Source organism: Mesocricetus auratus, unplaced genomic scaffold (assembly GCF_017639785.1).
Source record: "Mesocricetus auratus isolate SY011 unplaced genomic scaffold, BCM_Maur_2.0 Super-Scaffold_100047, whole genome shotgun sequence".
In the NCBI taxonomy this organism is placed as follows: domain Eukaryota; kingdom Metazoa; phylum Chordata; class Mammalia; order Rodentia; family Cricetidae; genus Mesocricetus; species Mesocricetus auratus.
This window is the reverse complement of record NW_024429224.1, coordinates 1,892,700-1,914,591: the sequence shown is the minus strand read 5'-3', so window position 1 is coordinate 1,914,591 and position 21,892 is coordinate 1,892,700. Positions and strand designations below refer to the sequence as shown.

General features: G+C 43.1%; 1 protein-coding gene and 1 long non-coding RNA gene across 3 annotated transcripts; both read left to right on the top strand.

The window, feature by feature from the left end:
* The first annotated feature begins 448 nt into the window (after nucleotides 1-448).
* LOC121136065 lies at nucleotides 449-20,226 on the top strand. Of its 2 annotated transcripts, none has more exons than XR_005873175.1 (3): nucleotides 449-572; nucleotides 15,405-15,525; nucleotides 19,784-20,226. It is a non-coding gene; the product is annotated as an uncharacterized LOC121136065 (long non-coding RNA). The 2 variants fall into 2 exon arrangements; XR_005873174.1 differs by having other exon boundaries at nucleotides 19,781-20,226.
* Nucleotides 15,808-16,837, top strand: LOC101842548 (olfactory receptor 1L8). Its single transcript, XM_005082148.2, has one exon. The coding sequence runs from the start codon at nucleotides 15,864-15,866 to the stop codon at nucleotides 16,794-16,796; it is 933 nt and encodes a 310-aa protein (XP_005082205.1). The 5' UTR covers nucleotides 15,808-15,863; the 3' UTR covers nucleotides 16,797-16,837.
* Nucleotides 20,227-21,892: the final 1,666 nt, after the last annotated feature.

Sequence of the window (21,892 nt, the reverse complement as noted above, 5' to 3'; positions counted from 1 at the left end):
AAGATAGAATGGAAGATGGTACATTATGAATTTTTCTTAGATATTGCCTTGATGGGAACAGAGATACAAAATCAAGATGACATTAGACTGTTTATAGGTATGCATTCTTTCACTGAGACCCAAAAGAACCTCATGCCTCAAAAGACTCTGAGCTGGTCATGAGCATGGGTACCACATTAGCTCCAATAGCACTAGAATAAACACCTGAGAAACCAATTAAAGACAAGTGTTGGGGTTTTGGTTCAAGGTTCCTTGTGTCTAGGTCTGTGGCATAGTAGCACACCATCTCAGGGAGTACATAGTAGAGCAGAAACCCTCACTTACTCATAGCTGGGACCTCAGTTTATGACTATGACATGAAAAATGGGAAAGGGAAGAGGCAAGGACCTCACAATCCCCTCTGAAGAGGGAGCTGGAGCTTCTGACTGAGCCCCACTTACCACTTTCCACCACCTACCATCAACACTAAACTTGCACCAAGCCTATAAGACACAGGCCTTTGGAGAACATTCTCTATTAAAACAATAACAACAGATGTGCTCAAAAGGAACCGAGTCTCCTAGAAAGCACAGGTAAGTTAAAGTCCTGACAATTCTCACTTAGAGTTTGTACTTAAATTGGCTGCTAATCTAACACTAATGGGACCATCAGGACTCATGTAGTCACTCCATGTTCCCTGAATACTTATGTGTGTCAGCCGCTATCTTGGGTTCCTTTTCTCATGTGGACAATGTTTTGGTCAGAGCTGTCATGGACTCAACAAATAGATTCATAAGAAAAGAAAAGAAGATGCTACCACCACTGTCAGATAACTTCAAGTTTAGGGGTTATCAAGTAGATCACTATTGGAGGAGTGGATGAGATAAAGTCAGACAGGTATTTATCCTCAAAGGGATAAATAAACACCGCTATGGTGATGTGCACATCTATTTAGAGGGGACAGAAGGCAGTTGCGGCTCAAGTGGGGTGAGTAGAGGATATTGGGGGTGGGGAGATAAAGAGGCAGGAAAAGCTAGCCTGCGAACTTCTGAGATTCTCTTGTCTCTACCCCCATATCTCAGTAGCAGTGGTGAAAATTACAGATGCATGCTACAGTGTTTGGTTTTGCATGGGTTCTTGGTATCAAACTCAAGTCCTCACACTTGCTTGGCCATATACCTTCCCAGCCCTAGATCTAGTCTTTAAAATCACTCTACTGTAGGTCTAGGGTACCATGTTTGTAACTTTTTCTGTACTTTTATTGTTTATCTAATGCTGGATATACCCATGGATTCAAAATATCTTAGGTAAGTCCCAGTGAACACAGTCCCTTTGATTCTAGGATAACGGGACACTGGTAGTAAACAAAACAGTTAAACATATAGTCAGAAGCTAGGATTGGCATTGAAAGGATGACTGTGCTTATAATGTTAAAAGTTTATGTTATGAGTATGTATTTTGAATTCAGGAAAATTATTTTGAAAATTTTAAATAAAATCTGAGACCTGAAGAAGTAATTAACTATCAAGAGTAGAAGCAACGAGACTAAGAATAAACTGCCCAGGACATGTGACAGTCCTTAGTCTGGCAAGAAAACCAGTCAAAGAACAGTGAGAAATATGATAAATTGCATGAACTCAGTTGTTTGTCTAAGTAGGACATAGTGAGTAAGCAGAAAAGCCCACACCTGAACAGTGGTCATCTGATTGAACACTTACCCAACTGTTTTCAACCACTGCAGCCACCACTGTTCCTTTCAGACAATTTCACACTCCAGACCTTTTAAGAGATTCACACTCTTTATGTCATATAGTGGAAATGGAAACCCAAGGTTTGCATGTGGGGGGATATATCTCTGAAGTTACAATATTTGAACAGGAAAGCCTGGAGGTGGCACATAGGGGAATATTTACCGTGTATGAATGCCACAGAGTTCCCACTGGCGAGGAGAAGGACTAATTGTCTCTGAATCCCCAAGGAGAGGGAACATACTGTGGCTGTCAATAGGGATTTCTATTTTATTTATAGATTGCCAAAGAAGTTTCCTTGATGACTACACTTATCCTTAGGTGTAAGGACAAATGTTTATGCATTGTTTTTAGGGATTTGCTGGGTTAGTAAATTAGTGGTTGTAGATTCTCCTCCAATATTCATGACTTCACTAGAACTGAGTAGTTATCTATGCTTCCAGCTTAGAGAAGGAGAAATAATCTTCCCCAGAAGAGCACACTAATTACTTATGCAATTCCAAATAGTCAGTCCTGAAAACCAAGCAAGTTATATATATGAAATAACAATAAAAAGGGATATGAACTCAAAAGAAAGCAGGGAGAGTTATGTCAGAGGAGAGAGGAAATGGAGCGAAGAAATGTTGCAACTGTATTACAATCTCAAAAAAAGAGTGAAATATTGGGCAGGGAAAAATAACTAATATTAATGGTACCCCAGAAGATTTTAACAATTTATTCTTCCATTTGTAGTAAAAGAGAGTTTTGGCAGTTCCAAATGCTCATCAAGACTTGTATTACAAGATTTTTAAATTTTCTTCATTTATTTCTTTGTGGTGCTGGTGATGGAACCAAGGGCACACTGTGTAAACATTCTGCCACTGCATTGCATCAGCTCCTCCTGTTTGACTATGTTGCAGAATCTCATAGAGTTTTAAGTTAATTTTTCTTTGTTATAAATCTAGTTTGAATGATTTATGTGCCATATGGCCAGTGATATAGCTCCTTGTATAAACTAAATACTTAAATCATGTTTTGTTACATTTTATCAATTTCCCATTGAAGTATGCATTTATATTCTGATTTGATACATGATAAACAGATAGGCACATGGGCAGAGAGATAGTTATGTAGATGGAAGACTCCTAGATAGACACAGAGATAGATAGATAGAACCATTTTTGAGATGCCTCTTCACTACCTATATAGTTAGATGAATAGTGAGCTTTAAACTTATGTTAGTCCAATCTAATTGTTTATGTGATTTTCTTGTATCGGTTTTATTTCTTAATTTTGATTTTCATCTTTTGTCGTTTTTTTCTCTGAGTGATAGAGAGAGGAGGAACATGAAGCTGAGTGGGTAGGGAGGTGGGAAGGACCTGGGAGGAGTTGGGGGAGGAGAAGGGATATATTCAAGACACATCACATGAAAGAAGAGAAAGGAAAATGAAAGTCTGTCTAGACAAATGTGCATGTGTTTCCCTACATTTTTGTCTGGAAGTTTCATGTCTTCTATTGTTTGTTGAGATGGGTTATCATTAGCATCTTAGGCTGGCCTAGAACTTACTGCATAGCCCAGGCTGTCCCAGGACTTACAGTGCTCCTGTGTCAGCCTCGTGAGCCATGGGATTATAGATGTATGTCATCATACCTGGCTCATTGTTAAAAACAAAACTGCTGAGTATAAATACACACCAATAATCCTGACTTCTCTGTTGAGTGGATCAGGCCAGGGGTAAAATACATAATTGTAGAACTCACAGAAGACAAACTATCAGAAAACCTATATTACCTTTTTCATTTTTTATTTTAAAATTTTTGCTCATCTTAAATACCATTCATAGTTCCCCCTCCATCTCCTGGAACTCTCCCTTCACCTCCCCCCAAATCCTCTCCCCATCTTCTCCTCATAAAGGGCAACGCCTCCCATGGAAAGTCAACAAAGCCTGGCAAATTAAGTTGAGGAAGGACCAAAGCCCCCAACCCCTGCATCAAGGCTGAGTAAGACATCCCCCTAGAGGGAATAGGTTCCAAAAAGCCAGCTCATGCACAAGGCTGCTAGGGGTCCCTCAAACAGATCAAGCTATGCAACTGTTGCCTACATTTGGAGGGCCTAGTTAGGTCCCATGCAGTCTCCCCAGTTGTTGGTTTAGTGTCCATGAACTCCCATGAGCTTGGGTCAGATATCTCTGTGGGTTTCCCCATCATGATATTGACTCCTTTGCTCATTTAATTTCTCCTCCATCTATTCAGCTGAAGTCCAGGAGCTCATCCAATGCTTGGCTACAGATCTCTGCATCTGCTTCCATCAGTTATTAAATGAAAGGCCTGTGATGATGGTTTTGGTAGTCATCAATCTGAATACAGGGGAAGGTCAGTTCACTATTGCTAGGAGTCTTAGCTGGGGTCATCCTCGTGGATTCCTGGGAGTTTCCCTAGCACCAGGTTTCTCCATAGCCCCATAATGGCTCCCTCTATCAAGATATCTCTTTCACTGCTCTCCCACTCCATCCCTCCCCCAACTCAACCATCCATTCCCTCATGTTCTCATCCTTCCTCCTCGCTCCGCTACTGTCCCCTGCCCCCAGTTTACCCAGGAGATCTCATCTATTTCCCCTTCCTAGGGTAAGCCATGTGTCCCGCTTAGGGCCCTCCTTGTTACCTACCTTCTCTGGAGCTGTGGATTGTAATTTGGTTATTCTTTGCTTTACATCTAGTATCCACTTATGAGTGAGTACATGTTGTGTCTGTGTTACCTCACTCAGGATGTTTTTTTAAAAATTTATTATTTTTGTTTTATGTGCATGGATGTATTGGCTGCATGAATGTCTGTATACCATCTCTGGGTACCATATATGTTCAGTGTCCACAGAGGTCCAACGAAGGTGCAGATCCCCTTAGAACTGGAGTTGTAGACAGTTGTGAACTGCATTTAGGTGCTGGGAATTGAACCTGGGTCCTCTGGAAGTGCAGTCAGTGTTATCTATCTATCTATCTATCTATCTATCTATCTATCTATCTATCTGCAGTCAGTGTTCTTAACCACTGAGCCATCTCTCCAGCTCCAGAAATACTATATTATCAGAGGTAAGTGATAGATAGCCTTTTAGATAAAGTGCTAAATACACAATCCAGAAAATCAGCAATTGGTAAACCATGCTTCCATAAAATTAAATTATTTTTTGCAAAAGATACTGGTGAAGCACCAAATACTAGTGAGTGTGTGGGGCAGGAGGGAAAGTTGATAATGTTAAGAGGGTAACTAATATTACAACTATTATGGAAACTAGCATAGGGGTTTCTCAAAAAGGCAAAAGATATAACCACCATATGACTTCTACTTCTGGGTGGTATACAGCTGTCGGGCTGTGTATCCTGCCAGAGAGATAATGATACTGGCACATCATGCTCATTGCTGCACTATGTTCACAATAACAATGAAATAAAATCAGTTAAGATGAATGGATAATGAAAATGTCTCCTCCCCGGGGATCAGAGTGGATATTGGGTGGGTGACGACTTGGGGGCCTGGTTGGGAGGGCAGGGGAAGAGGACAACACATTATAAAGAAATCTCATTCAGATGTAAGGAAAAATGAAACTATGAAATTGGCAGAGAAATGGGTAGACATGTGTATTAGTCAGGGTTCTCTCGAGAGACAGGACTTATAGAATAATTCTCTCTTGTAGGACATTTGATCACACTGTGAAACTTAAAATTAGCCCTGGATCAGGGGACAGAGCTAACAGCTAGTACAGGAATTAGCCATAGAGAGGACAGAGGAGACAGGAACACGGATAGAGAGATGCATGTGAAGGAGCAGGAAGGGACTTAGAGATTCACAGTCTTTTTCATTTGGAACAAATGGAGAGATGTTTCTCTTGCTGGGTTTCCAGCCAAAAAGCAAGGTCAGCTCATTGCTTCTTGGCTTCTCTGAGCCAGCAGGTTTTCACCCCAACATCTGACTGCTGAGTCTTTATTGTTAAATAGAACTATGGAGACTTTTTTAAAACTGTATTTGGTGGCTTCAGGAGAGCCAATGCTGGCTTGACTGGAAATCTAGCCAGGCCATGGTCTGAATAGCAGGCTACAGATGACAGTTAAAATATTAGTACATTCAGGTGTGGTTGCTAAGCTAAGCTAAGCAGATAGAAAACAACAAATCCTCTCTCTCTGTCTCTCTCTCTGTCTCTCTGTCTCTCTCTCTGTCTCTCTGTCTCTGTCTCTCTGTCTCTGTCTCTGTCTCTGTCTCTGTCTCTCTCTCTCTCTCTCTCTCTCTCTCTCTGGAGGCTTGCAGACTGTCATCCAGCTAGTTCAACAACGGCTGCCTATGAACAGAAGGCCCAAGAATTCAGCAGTTGTTCAGTCCACAAGGCTGGATGGCTCGTCTGGTCTTCAGCATAGGCCAGAATCCTGAAGAAGCAGGCTTTAAGGCCAATGAAGGAATAGGCTTGACAGTGAGAATGAGGGCAAACAGGCAGGCAGAGAGAGAGAGAGAGAGAGAGAGAGAGAGAGAGACAGAGACAGAGAGAGACAGAGAGAGACAGAGAGAGAGACAGAGAGACAGAGACAGAGACAGAGAGAGAGAGAGAGAGAGAGAGACAGAGAGAGACAGAGAGAGAGAGAGAGATCCTTTCTTCCTTATCTTTATATAGGCTGCCAGAAGAATGTATGAGGAGTTTAAAGGTGTATCTATGTCCCGCGCTACCGTCTCGCCAGCAAGAACGACGCAGAACACTCGGATCCTTCTGCAGTAAAGCTTTAATGCATCTTGAGAGATAGATGATCAGCTTCTTAGAGGGAGACCCCAAGCTAAGAAACCCAGCCCCTTATATAAGCCTAGGAGCTCCGAGCGAGACGTGTAGAGCCGGGATTGGTGGTTTGCACATCACCCCAGATGACGCCACGGGAGAGGCACAGCTTAAACGGTTAACTCCAACTGACAGCAGATGTCAGCGCCATCTTCTAACGGTTAACTCCAACTGACAGCAGATGTCAGCGCCATCTTCTAACGGCAATAGCGATAGCGAGGGCGGCTCCTCACATCTCCCCTATTCATTTATTTTTGAAGCAATAGGACACCCACAACTTTGGAGTGGAGATAGAGGTCAAATCCCCATGTGCAAATTTGGAACATGTACAAAGCTCCTCTCCAGGGTCTTATCCCCAGAGAGAGCCCTGACCAGTCCGATGTCGTTTTTCTGGGGGAAGGAGATCATGACATAGAACCTTCATGCAAGATGACTTATCTCCCAGGAGAAAGTCGTTATACCGCAGACCTCTCCTGTGCAGTGCTTAGCCTTGCAACTCCTTGGGCTGCTGAAGCCTACCCACTCTATCCCGTGCAATGAGACTAGCCTCGTGGGGTGCAAGAGCTGGGAGGCCAGCGACCTATTGCTTTAACATGGTTAACCAAATGTCAGGGGAGACTCCGTGTTCTAAGGCAGCAAGTGCTTGTGCCACCACCACTTTGTCTCTTTTGTTTGGGCTCTGAGCTTACACACCATCCAAAGCATCAACACTATTCCACAGCAGAGAACTAGGCTAAATGATCCTACCCCCACCCATTCCTTAAAATAAGAAAATGCAGATGAAATCCAGGAGGAGAGGCCTTCCATCAGAGAAAGATCCAGATGCGTCGAATTCACTTGCAGGATCGCCATTCTCAACTCACGGAGTGTCTGCTCAAACTCAAAAGTCCAATTCTGTAATAAATGTTGAGACAGAGCTTGTGACAGGTTAGCTGCTCTTGTAAAATTCTCATATTGTACTGAAGCGACACAAAGGCCAGGCAACTTTTGTTCACATCCCAATTGGGCCATCTGCCACAATATATCCAATTGTTCCTGAACCAAATTAATCTGTTGGTTTACCAACATCAGGCCTCCTTGTATCTGAGAATTGGCAGTGGCCTGTTTATCTAGGGTCATGGTCACAGTGGCCTATAGTTCATTAATGGTTTGAGTTGTCTGCACAGTGGCAGAAAGTGCAAGGGCCGAGGCGGTAACCGAAGCAGTAACCGCGGCGGTGGCTATCAGGCCCACAATAATAGCAGAGATCCCAAAAATCTCGCTTTTCCCTAAACAAACTCAAATTACTTGGCGTCTCAACAGGAACTGGAACAAATCGAGGCATGCGCATTACTAAAGCAAAAGGGTGCTTAATAGCATCCCAGCATAATGCATAAAAACAATTCTAAGCAGAGCAATTTATTTCTTTCTGATTCTTACCTAAGGTATCATTACTCACAACCCAAATAAAGGGCAGCTGAATAATTAGTTCTCTTAAAAGGGGTATACTTAACATTGGAGGAGGACCAATCAGATGATCCATAGCTCTGTCCCTCACTCAGACTGTTGCCTAATGCCCCTTTCCAATCAAAAGTAATCTGTCCCTTCTCACTATATCCTCCAGCAATCATTGCCATAGGAGAAAGATCAGTACAGCTTCCATTAATTCAAAAGGATTAGCATTAGATCTTTCTGGATCCATATGAATAAAATTATCCTTTAATGAAGAAATCACAGTAAAGCACAAGCTTCCTACCAATGACAAGGTTCTCTCATCCTGAAAACTCTGTATCTGAGGATCTAAAGGCAAAAGGCAAGCCCCAACTCTCTATTAGTTGTGAAAAATCTAGGGAACACCTGGGCATTCTGCATCACTGGCATCGGTAGGGGAAGGTAGACATGATGGCCCACCGTAACTCTCCCATCATACTAGGAACCATCATCCCGAGTAGGAGAGTCTTCATCACCCACTTGGCCTCCATCCTTCTTATTCTGGAGTTGTGAAGGAGCTCTTCGAGTGAGTCTTTCAGGGATCCACAGGGGGTTTTCTTCCTCCTGTGGAAAAACACACACAGCTCCCCTGGATCTTATAAGAATAGGATCCGGGCCTTTCCAGAGATCAGTCAAGACATCTTTCCATTTTACCATTTCTTTTGGCCTATCAGGCTCTAAACTGTGGCGATCGGCCGCAGTGTGGCCTTGGGCATCAGAGTTCAAGAAATTAAGGGTAAAAAGTGCCATGGATACAGCAACTCTTGGTACCGAGGGTAGAACATCCTCAATACTCCCTTTTGTTTAATCAGATATGATTTGAGTGTACGATGGGCACGTTCCACAATGCCCTGTCCTTGAGGGTTATAAGGTAGGCCAGTTAGGTGGGTAACATCCATTTGCCGACAAAACTGTCGGAATTTTTGAGAGGTATATGCTGGTCCATTGTCTGTTTTTAAAATTCTGGGTTTTCCCCAAGCACTCCAGGCCTCAAGGCAATGTTGAATCACATATGAGGCCTTTTCCCCTGTTAGGGGTGTGGCGAACATTACGCCAGAACAGGTGTCAACAGAAACATGAACATATTGAAGCCTTCCAAAAGAGGGAATATGAGTAACATCCATCTGCCACATCTGCAATGGTCTAATGCCACGTGGGTTTATTCCCATGTGGGGAGTAGGTAAGAATTCGCAGCAATTCTGGCATTGAGTAACAATTTCCCTAGCCTCTTTCCTGGATAGAGCAAAACGACGGCGCAAGGTCTCAGCCGTCACATGAAAGCGCTGATGGAATTCTTTTGCTGCTTGTGCATGGGTAGACAAGGCAGCGGCCACCAGCTTTGTAGCCTTGTCCGCTAAGTCATTCCCTAAGGACATGGGACCTGGGAGTCCAGAATGTGCTCGGACATGGGTAATGAAAACAGGAAATCTCCTATTTAACAAGGCAGCTTGTATCTTCTGAAAGATGTTAGCAACTCTGCTGGAGGATCTTATTATTCCAGCTATCTCAAGGAGATTAACTGCATTAACCACATAAGAGGAATCTGATACAATATTGAGGGGTCCTGGAAAAGCCTCAAGAACCTCCAGTACTATCAGACATTCTACAACTTGAGGTGAAGTTTCATTATATTGTTTAGATATAACCCTATCCTTGACCACATAAGCTCCCATACCAGTTTTTGATCCATCAGTGTACACCACAGTCCCATCTGGGAGTGGGTCTTTAGCTGTCACTTGTGGAAACACTATAGCCTGGTTTAGGGCAAACTGTAAAATTGGATGCTTTGGAAAATGATTATCAATTTGTCCTGAAAAGGAAGTAACTAAAACTGCCCAATCACTAGATGTGGCTGCCAAGGTCTGAACTTGTGCAGCAGTATAAGGCACAATCAAGGAATCAGGATCCCTGCCAAAATGTGTAACAGCTGCTTTTATTCCGCGAGCGCGAGCTGTGCAACAGCATCAGGGTACCAGTCAATAATCTTAGCAGGGGAAGCATTTGGATGAATCCAAAGTAATGGTCCATGTTGCCACAGGACTGCAGTTGGCAATTGAGCTGTCTTAAAAACACACAGATTAAAAGGTAGTGACTCCTCAATACGTTGTAATTGTGCTTCCTGTAAGGCCTCTTCCACCATCTGTAAGGCTCGGTGGGCGGCAGGGGTAAATTTTCTGGGTGAGGAGATATGAGGCTCACCCTCCAGGAGATCGAAGAGGGGTTTTAGATCAGCAGATGGAATTTTTAAAAAGGGCCTCAACCAATTTATATCTCCCAGAAGTTTCTGAAAATCATTTAATGTTTGTAAGTGGTCTTTGCGAATTTCTATTTTCTGAGGAACTATATTTTTGGGAGTAATCATTGAGCCCAAAAAGAGGCCTGTATCTGCAATTTGAACCTTTTCTGAGGCAATCTCTAATCCCCACTGTTTTAATTCAGCCACCAGCATGGGAAAAGCCTTTTGTAAAACATCTAACTCTTTGTGACAAATAAGAATATCGTCCATATAATGGATAACGATTAAAGATGTAAATTGCTTCCTAATTGGCTCCAAAGCCTCCTGCACATACAGCTGACATATTGTTGGGCTATTGGCCATGCCTTGCGGCAGTACCTTCCACTGAAATCTCTTGTCTGGTTCCATATGATTAAGAGAAGGGATAGTGAAGGCAAACCTTGGTCTATCCTGTGGGTAAAGTGGAATAGAGAAGAAACAATCCTTAATATCTATAATAATAAGCTTCCAATCTTGAGGAAGTGCAGAAAGCAAAGGAAGTCCTCTTTGAACAGGGCCAAAAAGATGCATCTGATTGTTAATGGCCCGCAGGTCGTGGAGTAATCTCCACTTCCCAGATTTCTTCTTAATAACAAAAATTGGTGTATTCCATGGGGAGGTAGAAGGCTCTAGATGCCCCAGCCGTTCCTGTTCTTGCACTAATCTTGTGACAGCCTCTAATTTTTCAGAGGATAGAGGCCATTGAGAGACCCATAACGGCTCCTCTGTTTTCCATGGTATGGGTCGTGAAGCCTCAACGGCCCCTAAATAAAACCCAGTCCTTTTCTACCCCAATTTCCGTGTTGCGTAATGGGTTTTATTCTGCCTTGTTCTTGCCTACCCAAGCCTCTACCATTTGTATACCCCATCTTTGCCATAATGGCTGATGCCTGGGGGAGTATTCATTAGTTAGGGTCATGCCCATGGCTTGTAACACATCCCGTCCCCATAAATTTACAGGGAGTGGCAACACATAGGGGGTAAAACATCCCTGTTTGCCCTCAGCATTCCGCCAGGTTAAGGCTGAGGCACTGATGGCAGGAGAGGACTGGTATCCAAGACCTTGTAGAGAATGAGATGAAACAACAGTGGGCCAAGACTTTGGCCACCAATGGAGTGAAATAATGCTTTTGTCTGCTCCCGTATCCATTATCCCTTCAAATTCTTTTCCATTAATTAACAATTTTATTGTAGGTCTCTCATTTAGGGGTATAGCCAGATAGGCTGAATCACTTCCAGAAGATCCCATAGCCCTTTTTTGTAAAGTGTAGGTTTCTCCATCCCCGAGGGAGGGCAGCAACACCAGTTGTGCAATTCTATCTCCCTGCTTTATAGAAAATACACCCCGAGGGCTAGAACAGAGAACTTGAATCTCCTCTTTATGATACGGGTCAACAATCCCAGGATATATAATGAGTCCCTGTAAAGTTAAGGAGCCACGGCCCAGAATAAGCCCAATGGTGGCAGGGGGCAAAGGTCCAGGGGAATGGACTGGGACCGGTTGAACATTCATTTGGGGCATGAGTAAGAAGTCGGAGGCGGCACGCAAGTCCATTCCGGGGGTTCCTCGGAAGCCTCTACTTCCTCTTGATTGCTTTTCTGAAATTGGTTCCCATATTTCTGAGGGCCCTGGGACCATGGGCCCCGTGACCCGTTTTTTGATTGGGGTACCTTGGGTTCTTCAATAGGGGGCAGAAGCCTCCCTTTTACATCCCGGACTGACCTGCATTCGCTAGCCCTATGATAACCTTTACCACAACGATGGCAAAGCTTCGATTCTCTTGTTCTTTCAGGGGCTTGACAATCTTTCTTAAGGTGCCCCATTCTCCCACAATTAAAACAAGCTTTTCGATTAGATAAATCTCCACGCCTGTGCGTTTGTAAAATGGCGGCAGCTAGTCCTGCATTGGTTAGGGGTCCCCCCAGCTCCCTGCACACTCTGAGCCAATCTTGTAAACCTTTGCTTTTGCGAGGGGCGATAGCCGCTCGACATTCCTGGGTTGCTTGTTCATAGACAAGTTGCTCAATCAGGGGCATAGCTTGTTCTGAATCACCAAAGATGCGACTGGCGGCCTCTGTCATTCTGGCCACAAAGTCTGAAAATGGCTCTTGGGGTCCTTGGACAATCTTTGTAAGGTGTCCACTGGACTCTCCCCTTTTTGTGAGGGCCTTCCATGCTTTAATAGCGGCGGCCGACACCTGACCATAGACACCCCAGATGTAGTTGGTTTGATAAAGGGCATGTTGACCCTGACCTGTCAGCATTTCAAATGTCCACTGCCTCTGATTCTCATCTTCAGCCGTGGCATTAACTCTAGCTTGTGCCTGGGCTGCATCATACCAGAGAGCCTTCCATTCCATGTATTGTCCCATGTTGGGAAGCACTGCTTTCACTGTCGTCTGCCAGTCAGTGGGAGTCATGGCAAAATTAGCAAGCCTTTCCACCTGTAATGTGGTAAAGTTAGCATTGACCCCATAATTACGAACGGATTCGGCCAATTCTTTGATTTGATTGTAATCTACAGGGGTATGTACTCTTCCGCCTTCCGCATTCTCGAATACTGGAAAAGCCATTTGTATTTTTCTCCGTTCCTCTAAAGGTAAAAAGGAGTCAGTACCAGTATTCAGCCGAAGCTCATACTGCGGAGGCGCTGAGGGGCGTGAGCCCGCCGGATTTATAGGCGGTGGCCTCACATTCATTTTTGTTTTCTGTGGCCGGTGTCTATCAGGGTGATATCTTTCTTCCTCATACCGTGCCACCTCCTCCTCTAGACCACCTTCTTCGCTAGAATACAGAGTGTCAGAATCAGAATTATCTAGCTCCAAGGCTTCTAGCTCTACTGTTGGGTATAGACTAGATTCTGGCTTTTTCTTTTTCTTAGATTTGTTAGGGGGTGAATGATCACTCCCTTCTCTCTCTCCCCCTTTCTTAACTTCTCGGGGAGGGCCTTTTTTCTTAGACATGTCTTTCCTTTTGCGAGCTCCCATTCTCTCACTCCGTTCAGTTTCTGACATGCTATCCTGAACTTCCTCTAAGGTTCCCTGACTTTCTATTATAGCAGGGTGACAGGCCTCATCCTCCAAGCAGTTTTTAACTAGCTTCCAAATGGCTTTGGTACCTAAGTGGAGATCTCCTTCTGCATGCTTCCTGTCTAATTCTTTACCTAGCTTGTTCCATGAGGCCACAGTGAGGGACCCGGAACAAGCATACCATGGTGCCACTCTATCTACCTCCTTCACAAAATTTTGAAGTGTTCGTGGTGCAATTTTAAGATCTCTTTGTTTTAGCACAGTCTGTAGGGCAGTAACCACTGACTGTGACAACCCCATCGCGCTGGCGGCTTATCTAAAAACGGCGCTCAACTCCGTTACCAGACTGACAGCACCAGACTGACAGCACCAGACTGACAGCACCAGACTGACAGCACCAGACTGACAGCACCAGACTGACAGCACCGTTCTGTCAGCACCAGCCACGATGAAGGAGAAGGACAAACAGGACTAGCACCAAAGCCTCCACTGACCCGTCCCACGGTGATGACAAACTAAGGCCAAAGTCGAGAAAGGGGGTGTTCAGGATAAAGCATACCTCTCTGAACTTACGTCCCTGCAGTTCTGAATCCGCCCCGTCTTCCGAGGGGTCTCCCGCGGCACCGGCGATGTTGAAGAGTTCCCGGGTTTCGGCACCAGATGTCCCGCGCTACCGTCTCGCCAGCAAGAACGACGCAGAACACTCGGATCCTTCTGCAGTAAAGCTTTAATGCATCTTGAGAGATAGATGATCAGCTTCTTAGAGGGAGACCCCAAGCTAAGAAACCCAGCCCCTTATATAAGCCTAGGAGCTCCGAGCGAGACGTGTAGAGCCGGGATTGGTGGTTTGCACATCACCCCAGATGACGCCACGGGAGAGGCACAGCTTAAACGGTTAACTCCAACTGACAGCAGATGTCAGCGCCATCTTCTAACGGTTAACTCCAACTGACAGCAGATGTCAGCGCCATCTTCTAACGGCAATAGCGATAGCGAGGGCGGCTCCTCACATATCTACCCATCTCAAAGAAAGTGACTCTTTCCACTTCAAATGATTTATGAAAAAAAAATCTCACAGGTGCCCAGCCATTTGGGTTTCAGTTAATTCCAGATGCAGTCAAGTTGACAACCAAGAGTAGCCATCACAATCCGGAGAGCATTGCACTAAGTAACCACATGCAGAAAGCCCAAAATTGTGCATTCTGACTCTCATGTGAATCCTAGCCTATGAACTCCACATGTGTGGATGCAAGTGGAATTGAGCGTGAGTACAGGCGATGAAACTACAAAGAGAATAGTCAGAGGGTGACAGAAAACAAGGAGTGGTGGTGAAGTGGGGGGGGCAACAGGGCACACATGGCACGAAGGCGTACGGGAGTCCAGGTGAGGGGTGATAAAACACTGAGCTGAAGACCTAAGCGGACACTTCACCAGAGACGATACACGAATGGTCAATAAAAATACGAAAGGACAGTCCACTCCGGGCATCAGCAGAGAACTGGAAATCAGAGAAACAAAACACACAGCAGTTAAAACAGCTAAGCAGAGAGTTGATATGGGAGAAGTGGGGGCTGGTGTTGATCAAAATACACTGTAGGAAATTCTCAGAGGATTAATAAAAATAAGTAAATTCCCCCAACATAAAAATATTCGTCCACATGCATCTACACCCCTAATAATAATTGCTCAAAGGCATACCCCTGAGACACTGAAATCAAGTTAAAGCAGTCTGAGATTAGCTCCAACATTTGACGGAAGCCTCAGGGATCCCATCCCTGTGGAGTTAGCTCTGGTAACTATGACTCAAATTTTCTCTACTTAGAGCAATCACAGAACAAATTTCCTTTAGAGGTCATCGCACAACTGTCATCCTCAGAAGGAACCCAGAACCAGGTTTAGCAAAGTTGAAACCACAAGACTCTAATTGGACTTTTGCCTTTGCCTCCAGAGTCAGGACAGCTCTGTCTTTTGAGATGAGAGCTGAGAAAGTAGCATCATGATGGGAGCCAGAGATTAGGGGGGAAATGAGGTGTTGAGGTCAGAGAAGGAAGATGTATTGCCCCTTTGAGCAGCTATTAGCTCTGTCTTCATTTCCTGTCTCTTCTTATCCAGCTTCAGCCAGAGGAGAAGAATGAAGTTGAATACTGGTTGAGAGACAGATTTGGAACCAATTGCAGATACACAGACTGTCAGCTCCTGGAGAAAGCTGAAAGCAAAGACTTTGGATGTGGAGGTGAGCTGGAAGAGGCTGCCCACCCTCCTGGCCATTCCTTGGAGCCTCACACTTCTTTCCTTTAATCTTTGTGGTTCTAAACATTTTTGAATTAGTAACTCCCAAGATCCAATGGAAACCCAAATCTGGTTTTTGGTTTTCTGTCTGTCTACTTTGATCTTCATGTGATTTACAACACAGGTTTTAGAGAAAGCAAAAGCCACAGTATTATAAAAAGAACCATTGAATTCTCATCTTCATATCCTAGGAACATGGAATAAAAACTTGCTGAGTTCTCATGATTTGGATCACTGTATGTGTTAAATAACAGCTTCTTGTGTCTAACTGGATCAACATCAATGGAAAGAGTTAACCAAACCATCAGTGTCTCTGAATTCATCCTGGTGGGACTTTCCTCTCGGCCCGAGGACCAAAAGCCACTCTTTATCCTCTTCCTCACCGTTTACCTGGTCACCATAGCTGGGAACCTGCTCATCATTCTGGCCATCCACTCTGACTCCCGTCTCCAGACTCCCATGTATTTTTTCTTGAGTTTTCTGTCTTTCACTGACATTTGCTTCACTACTACAATTGTCCCCAAGATGCTGGTGAATTTTCTGTCAGAAAAAAAGATAATTTCCTATGCTGGGTGTCTGACACAGATGTATTTTCTCTATGCCTTGGGCAACAGTGATAGCTGTCTTCTGGCAGTCATGGCCTTTGACCGCTATGTGGCCATCTGCAACCCCTTCCATTACGTCACCATCATGAGCCACCATCGATGTGTCCTTCTGGTCACCATCTCTTGCTGTCTTCCTCACCTTCACTCACTTCTGCACACACTTTTGCTGAATCTTCTTACTTTTTGTGACTCCAACGTTATTCACCACTTCATCTGTGACCTCAGTCCTCTGATGAAATTATCCTGCTCCTCTACATTTGTCAATGAGATTGTGATAGTGACAGAAGGAGCTCTTGTTTTGGTGACCCCATTTCTATGCATCGCCTTCTCCTACATAAGAATCCTTCTTACGGTTCTAAAGATCCCTTCTGCTGCTGGGAAACGCAAAGCCTTTTCCACCTGTGGCTCCCACCTCACCGTGGTAACCCTCTTTTATGGAAGCATCTTCTATGTGTATTTACAGCCAGTGTCTACTTACACTGTCAAGGACCATATAGCAACAGTTGTCTACACAGTTTTGACATCTATGCTAAACCCTTTCATCTACAGTTTGAGAAACAAAGACCTGAAGCAGGGCCTGAGGAAGCTCATATGCAGAAGGAGAGTCTAAGAAGCATCCTCTTGACAGACTTATGGGTCTACTCCACTGGGACTAGGCTTATTTCTGCTGGTTCTTGGTAAGCAGCCTAGCTGTCAGAGGTCAGTGTTTGTTAGTGCATGCAAGTCAAGGCTATGGGGGACACTGATGTACTCCATGGTGGTTATCAGTTATTCCTCACACTTGTGTAAGCACAATGTCCATACTCTCTATTTCTCTCTTTGCCTTCATCACATTCTCTGTTTTCCCATCTTCCAAATACTGCTTTGAACTAGTCTTTTCCCTCAAATGTTTCCTGAGACAATTTCTCACCATTTATTAGACTGGTCCTCAATAATTCCACACATTTCAAAATATCACTTAAAATTATATGATTTGCATCAGTTGAATGCTTTTGCAAATTGAAGATAAGAATGAAGAAAGAATGGGAATGAGTGAGTAGAATGATTACATTTTAGCTATTCTTTATCACTTTGGGGAAATTCCAGGTCTTTTTTTTTCACCAAGATGTTTCTTGCCCTAATCTGATTTTTGTCTAATCTTCCATTATTTTCTATTTCATCTAAATTATACTACTATGGTTTTGCTTTCTATTAATTTTCTCTCACATGTTACCATGTAATTAAAATTGTTAAGAGAATAAGAAAGAGGAACAACTGCTTGGAAATTATCCATTCCACACAAGGGATATAGGAAATAATATATGCAAAATACAGGATTATAATGTAGCATTATTATCATAAATGTATACTGACTATACTGCTGTAAATATGTACTGAATACTAGGATATGTTTGGATACACTCAAAGATGTTCCAGTAATCTTAGTTTCAAACAGGAAAAATGGCAGCAATTTAAAACACTATCAATCAAGAAATAAAGATGTGGTTATTTTCCTAGAATATTATCTTATGCTTCAAGTTCAAAGAATCAAATATATTTTATTGCTGTCATGAAAACATATTGAGGAGGAAGGTCAAGATGTGGAACAACTAATATCTAACAAACTAGAATCAATCAAAAGAAATGAAGGAGGTCATTTCATAGTCATCACAAGAAAAATCCATCAAGATAAAGTCTCAATTCTGAACATCTATGTCCCAAATACAAAGACATCCACATTTGTAAAAGAAGCATTACTAAAACTCAAATAACACATAAAACCTCACACACTTATAGTGGGAGACTTCAACACCCCACTCTCACCACTAGACAGGACCACCAGAAAGAAATGTAACAGAAACAAAGGAACTAGTAGAAGTTATGACCCAATTGGGTCTAGCAGACATCTATAGAACATAAAAGAATACACCTTCTTAGTGCCACATGAAACCTTCTCTAAAATTGGCAACATAGCAAACTCAATAAGTATAAAAAATGGAATAACTCCATGATTTAAAGTTAGAATTCAACAACAACACAAACTTCAGAAGACCTAAAAAGTCATGGAAATTGAACAATGTGCAAATGGTTTAAAACAGGATGAAATGTTGATATAAACAACCTGATAAAATATTCAGAGAATAGTTTTAAATGTGAAAACAGTCAACACTCTAAAGCTTACATACTATATGACTCCATTCATAGCACATTCTTAAATTAGAAGATTACATAAGTGGGGAAGGGCATGGTGACTAGGATTGAAGAAGAGGATTGAGGATGAAAGCATGAAAAAATTGCACATGGCTGTAAGTGGGGAAAGTAGGAGGACCTAGAAATTGTATAAGTGTTTTGTATGTTGACTGTGCAACTGTCAGTAAAACAGTTGTGATAATAATTTTGAAAGGTTATCTTTGGAGGAAACTCCCTAAACAGTACATGGGGATATCTCTATGTTATTTCTTATAATTGCATATAGATGTACAGCTATATGTATGATAGATATCTTTAAGCCTTTGCCACCAGCACCTTATTTCCCCATTCCCCACCACCTTCTTGCTTGAACATTCCCACCCTCAGTATCCCCTACCTAGGTATCATTTTACCTGAATTTTATTTTTTCCTCCTTTAAGGTGTCCACCTCCAATGGCCTACTTCTATTTTCCCAGCTTTCACATGTAATTCAGGTTACACATACAGAACAAAAGATTCAACGATAGAATCTGCTCATGAAAAAGACATATGATGTTTATCTTTCTGATCCTGAGTGATCTCACTCAGTTTAGTATTTACCAGTTCCATTCAAATTGCAAATTTTATTTTTTCTTCATAGCTGGGTAGTGTGCCATTGTGTATATGTAGCAAATTTTCCTTATGAATTCATTAGTAGATATATTGGTTGATTCCAATTCCCAATTATGAATTGAGCCTCAATGAACATGGATGTTAAGTGTATCTCTCTATGAGTTATTCATCAAGGAGTTTGAAGAGGCACCCCAAAACAACACAGGCTATTGCCATTACTCTCACCATAACTAGGTGATAAGACCTTATTGCTAAAGCCAGTTAACACTTGGATGAAGGACATAGAGACACCAGTCTTAATTGGCCAGAAAATGCTCTCCATGCTGGCTAGCTCACATAATGCGGAAAGGTGATGTACAAACTGTAAGGGGAGAAAAGACAGTGTTCCTACACAGTTCGAGCCCTATGCTACAGTAATGACCTGCTGGTAAGCTGTGCACACTGGTATAATAGAAGTGTGATGGCTGTGGGGGCAACCACCCACTTTCTGACTGGGTTTGAGGCCTGCTCCACTGGTAGAATGCTTGTTTCTATAAACCTTGTTTCTATAAACCAAAACACTATGAGTGCGGATATCACAGATCTTGGGTGGAGGTAGCAGCTACTGTTTTGCTAAATAATCACGCTGTCAAATAGCGTTATCATCATTGATGCTTGTACTTACAGATTTGTGTTGCTCTCAACTTTGGTCATAAAAGTTTCTTTTTGTAATGGGCAGTGATCAGTGCAGAGACATAACCGGTCAAAGTACTGAATATAAATAACTCTGAGCGCTCATATGTGGTATGGTCAACTTTATCAACTTCCTTCCAGCAGAGGCTCAGGCAACTTCACAGACAAGAACACAGAAAGATTTTTAAGAATCGGCGAGTGGGAGAAGACCAATGAAATGCTGCCTTCTTGACATGACATGGCTGCTGCATGTGGTTATTAGCACAATATCAAACCTGTCAGGAACCTCCAGCCATCAACCAGGTACAGCTGCCTCACAGAAAGTATGTGACTCAGGACCACTCTGCTACCTACCAAATTCTAGAAACAGACCTGCGGCTTACCTAGGGCGTAGGCTTAAACAATAGAAGGTGGAATGTGAAAGATAAAGTTAGAGTCTTCAATTAGGTTACCAGAGGACACAGGATGCCCTACCCATCCCACTGACATTCACTCTGCCAGGTTCATTGCAGCTACAGCACATCCCCCATTCCTTCCCCTCCTCCTTTCCCCTATATAAATCCCTTTGGAATGAATAAAAGTTTCACCTTGATCATACTCTTGTCTTGGCGTCTGTCCCCTGCCCCCCATCTTTTTCCTAGGTGTCCACCAGACCCACGTTGAGTGTCCTGTGGGTAGGGAAACAAACCCATCAAAATTCCAGCGTGGGTGAAGAAAGGGCCCCTATGGTGCATAAAAATACCCCTTTGGTGGGTGATGGATGCTGAGGGAGGATCATTGTTCCTTGTAGATGTGGACACTGGAAGGGTGTTCATCCCCCAGTGGATGTCTAAACAGCATGTGCATATTGGCAATATTGAATGAACTAATGGGTTTATCCTTAACTAAAGCGAAAGAGGACCTGAATCTGGGAAGGAGATGGGATGGGGCACTAGGGGAAATTTGAGAGAGATGATGGTGGGTCGATACGACTAATATATATTGCATGAACGCATGGGACTTTCAGATAAAAAAATAAAGTTTTATTTAATGTCATGCTTCCATTTACTCAACAAAAATAATGGAATGGTTATAAAATGTGCACTAAAAAGAAACTAAAATGATAAAAATTAAACTTAAATGGAACAAATGAGAAGAAAAAGGAAAATAGTAAAGAAAGCATGCCATCTGGTAGGAAAGACGAGAAAAAGTTGAAATCAATGACCAGTATACCATGACTACACAAGTCTTTAAAATCTGACTGAAAAAATCTATCATTACAATACAGTGACATACTTATGTATTCTTTTTTTGAATTTTTTATTTAAATTAGAAACAAGATAGTTTTACATGTCCATCCCAGTTCCCACTCCCTCTCCTCTTCCCTTGGACCCCACTGACCCCTATCCCATTCTCATTATGCTACCCAGGGAAGGTGAGGCCTTCCATGGGGATCTTCAAACTTTGCCATATCATTTAGAGCAGGGCTTAGGCCCTCCCCCATGTGTCTAGGCCAAGTGAGTTACCCTCTATGTGGAATGAGCTCCCAAAGTCCATTCATATACTAGGGATAAAAACTGATCAACTACCAGAGGCCCCATAGATTGCCCAGGTCCCCTAACTGACACCCACATTCATGGGGACAGCATCAATCCTAGGCTGGTTTCCAAATATCTGTCTGGGGTCCATGAGCTCCTCCTTGTTCAGCTCAGTAATTTCTATGGGTTTCTCCAGCCTGGTCTTGGTACCTTTGCTCATAACTCCTCCCTCCCTGCAACTAGATTCCAGGAGCTCAGTACAGTGTTTAGCTGTGGGTGTCAGCTTCTGCTTCCAACAGTTACTCGATGAAGGCTCTAGGATGGCATATAAGGTAGTCATCAATCTCATTATAGGGGAAGGATATTTAAGGTAGCTTCTCCACTATTGCTTAGATTGTTAGTTGGAGTTTTCCTTGTAGATCTCTGGACTTTTCATAGTGCCAGATTTCTCTTTAAACCTAAAATAGCTGCCTCTATTATGGTATCTCTTTTCTTGCTCCTCTATTCTTCCCCTGACTCAATCTTCCTGCTCCCTTATATTCTCCTCTTCCCTCTTCTTCTCCCCTTCTCTTTCTCTTAACTCTCTTTCCCCAACCCCATGCTCCCAATTACCTCAGGAAATCTTGTTCCTTTCCCCTTCTCTGGGGGACCATGTACTTCTCTCTTAGGGTCCTCCTTGTTTCCTAGCTTCTCTGGGTTTGTTGATTGTAGGCTGGTAATCATTTGCTCTATGTCT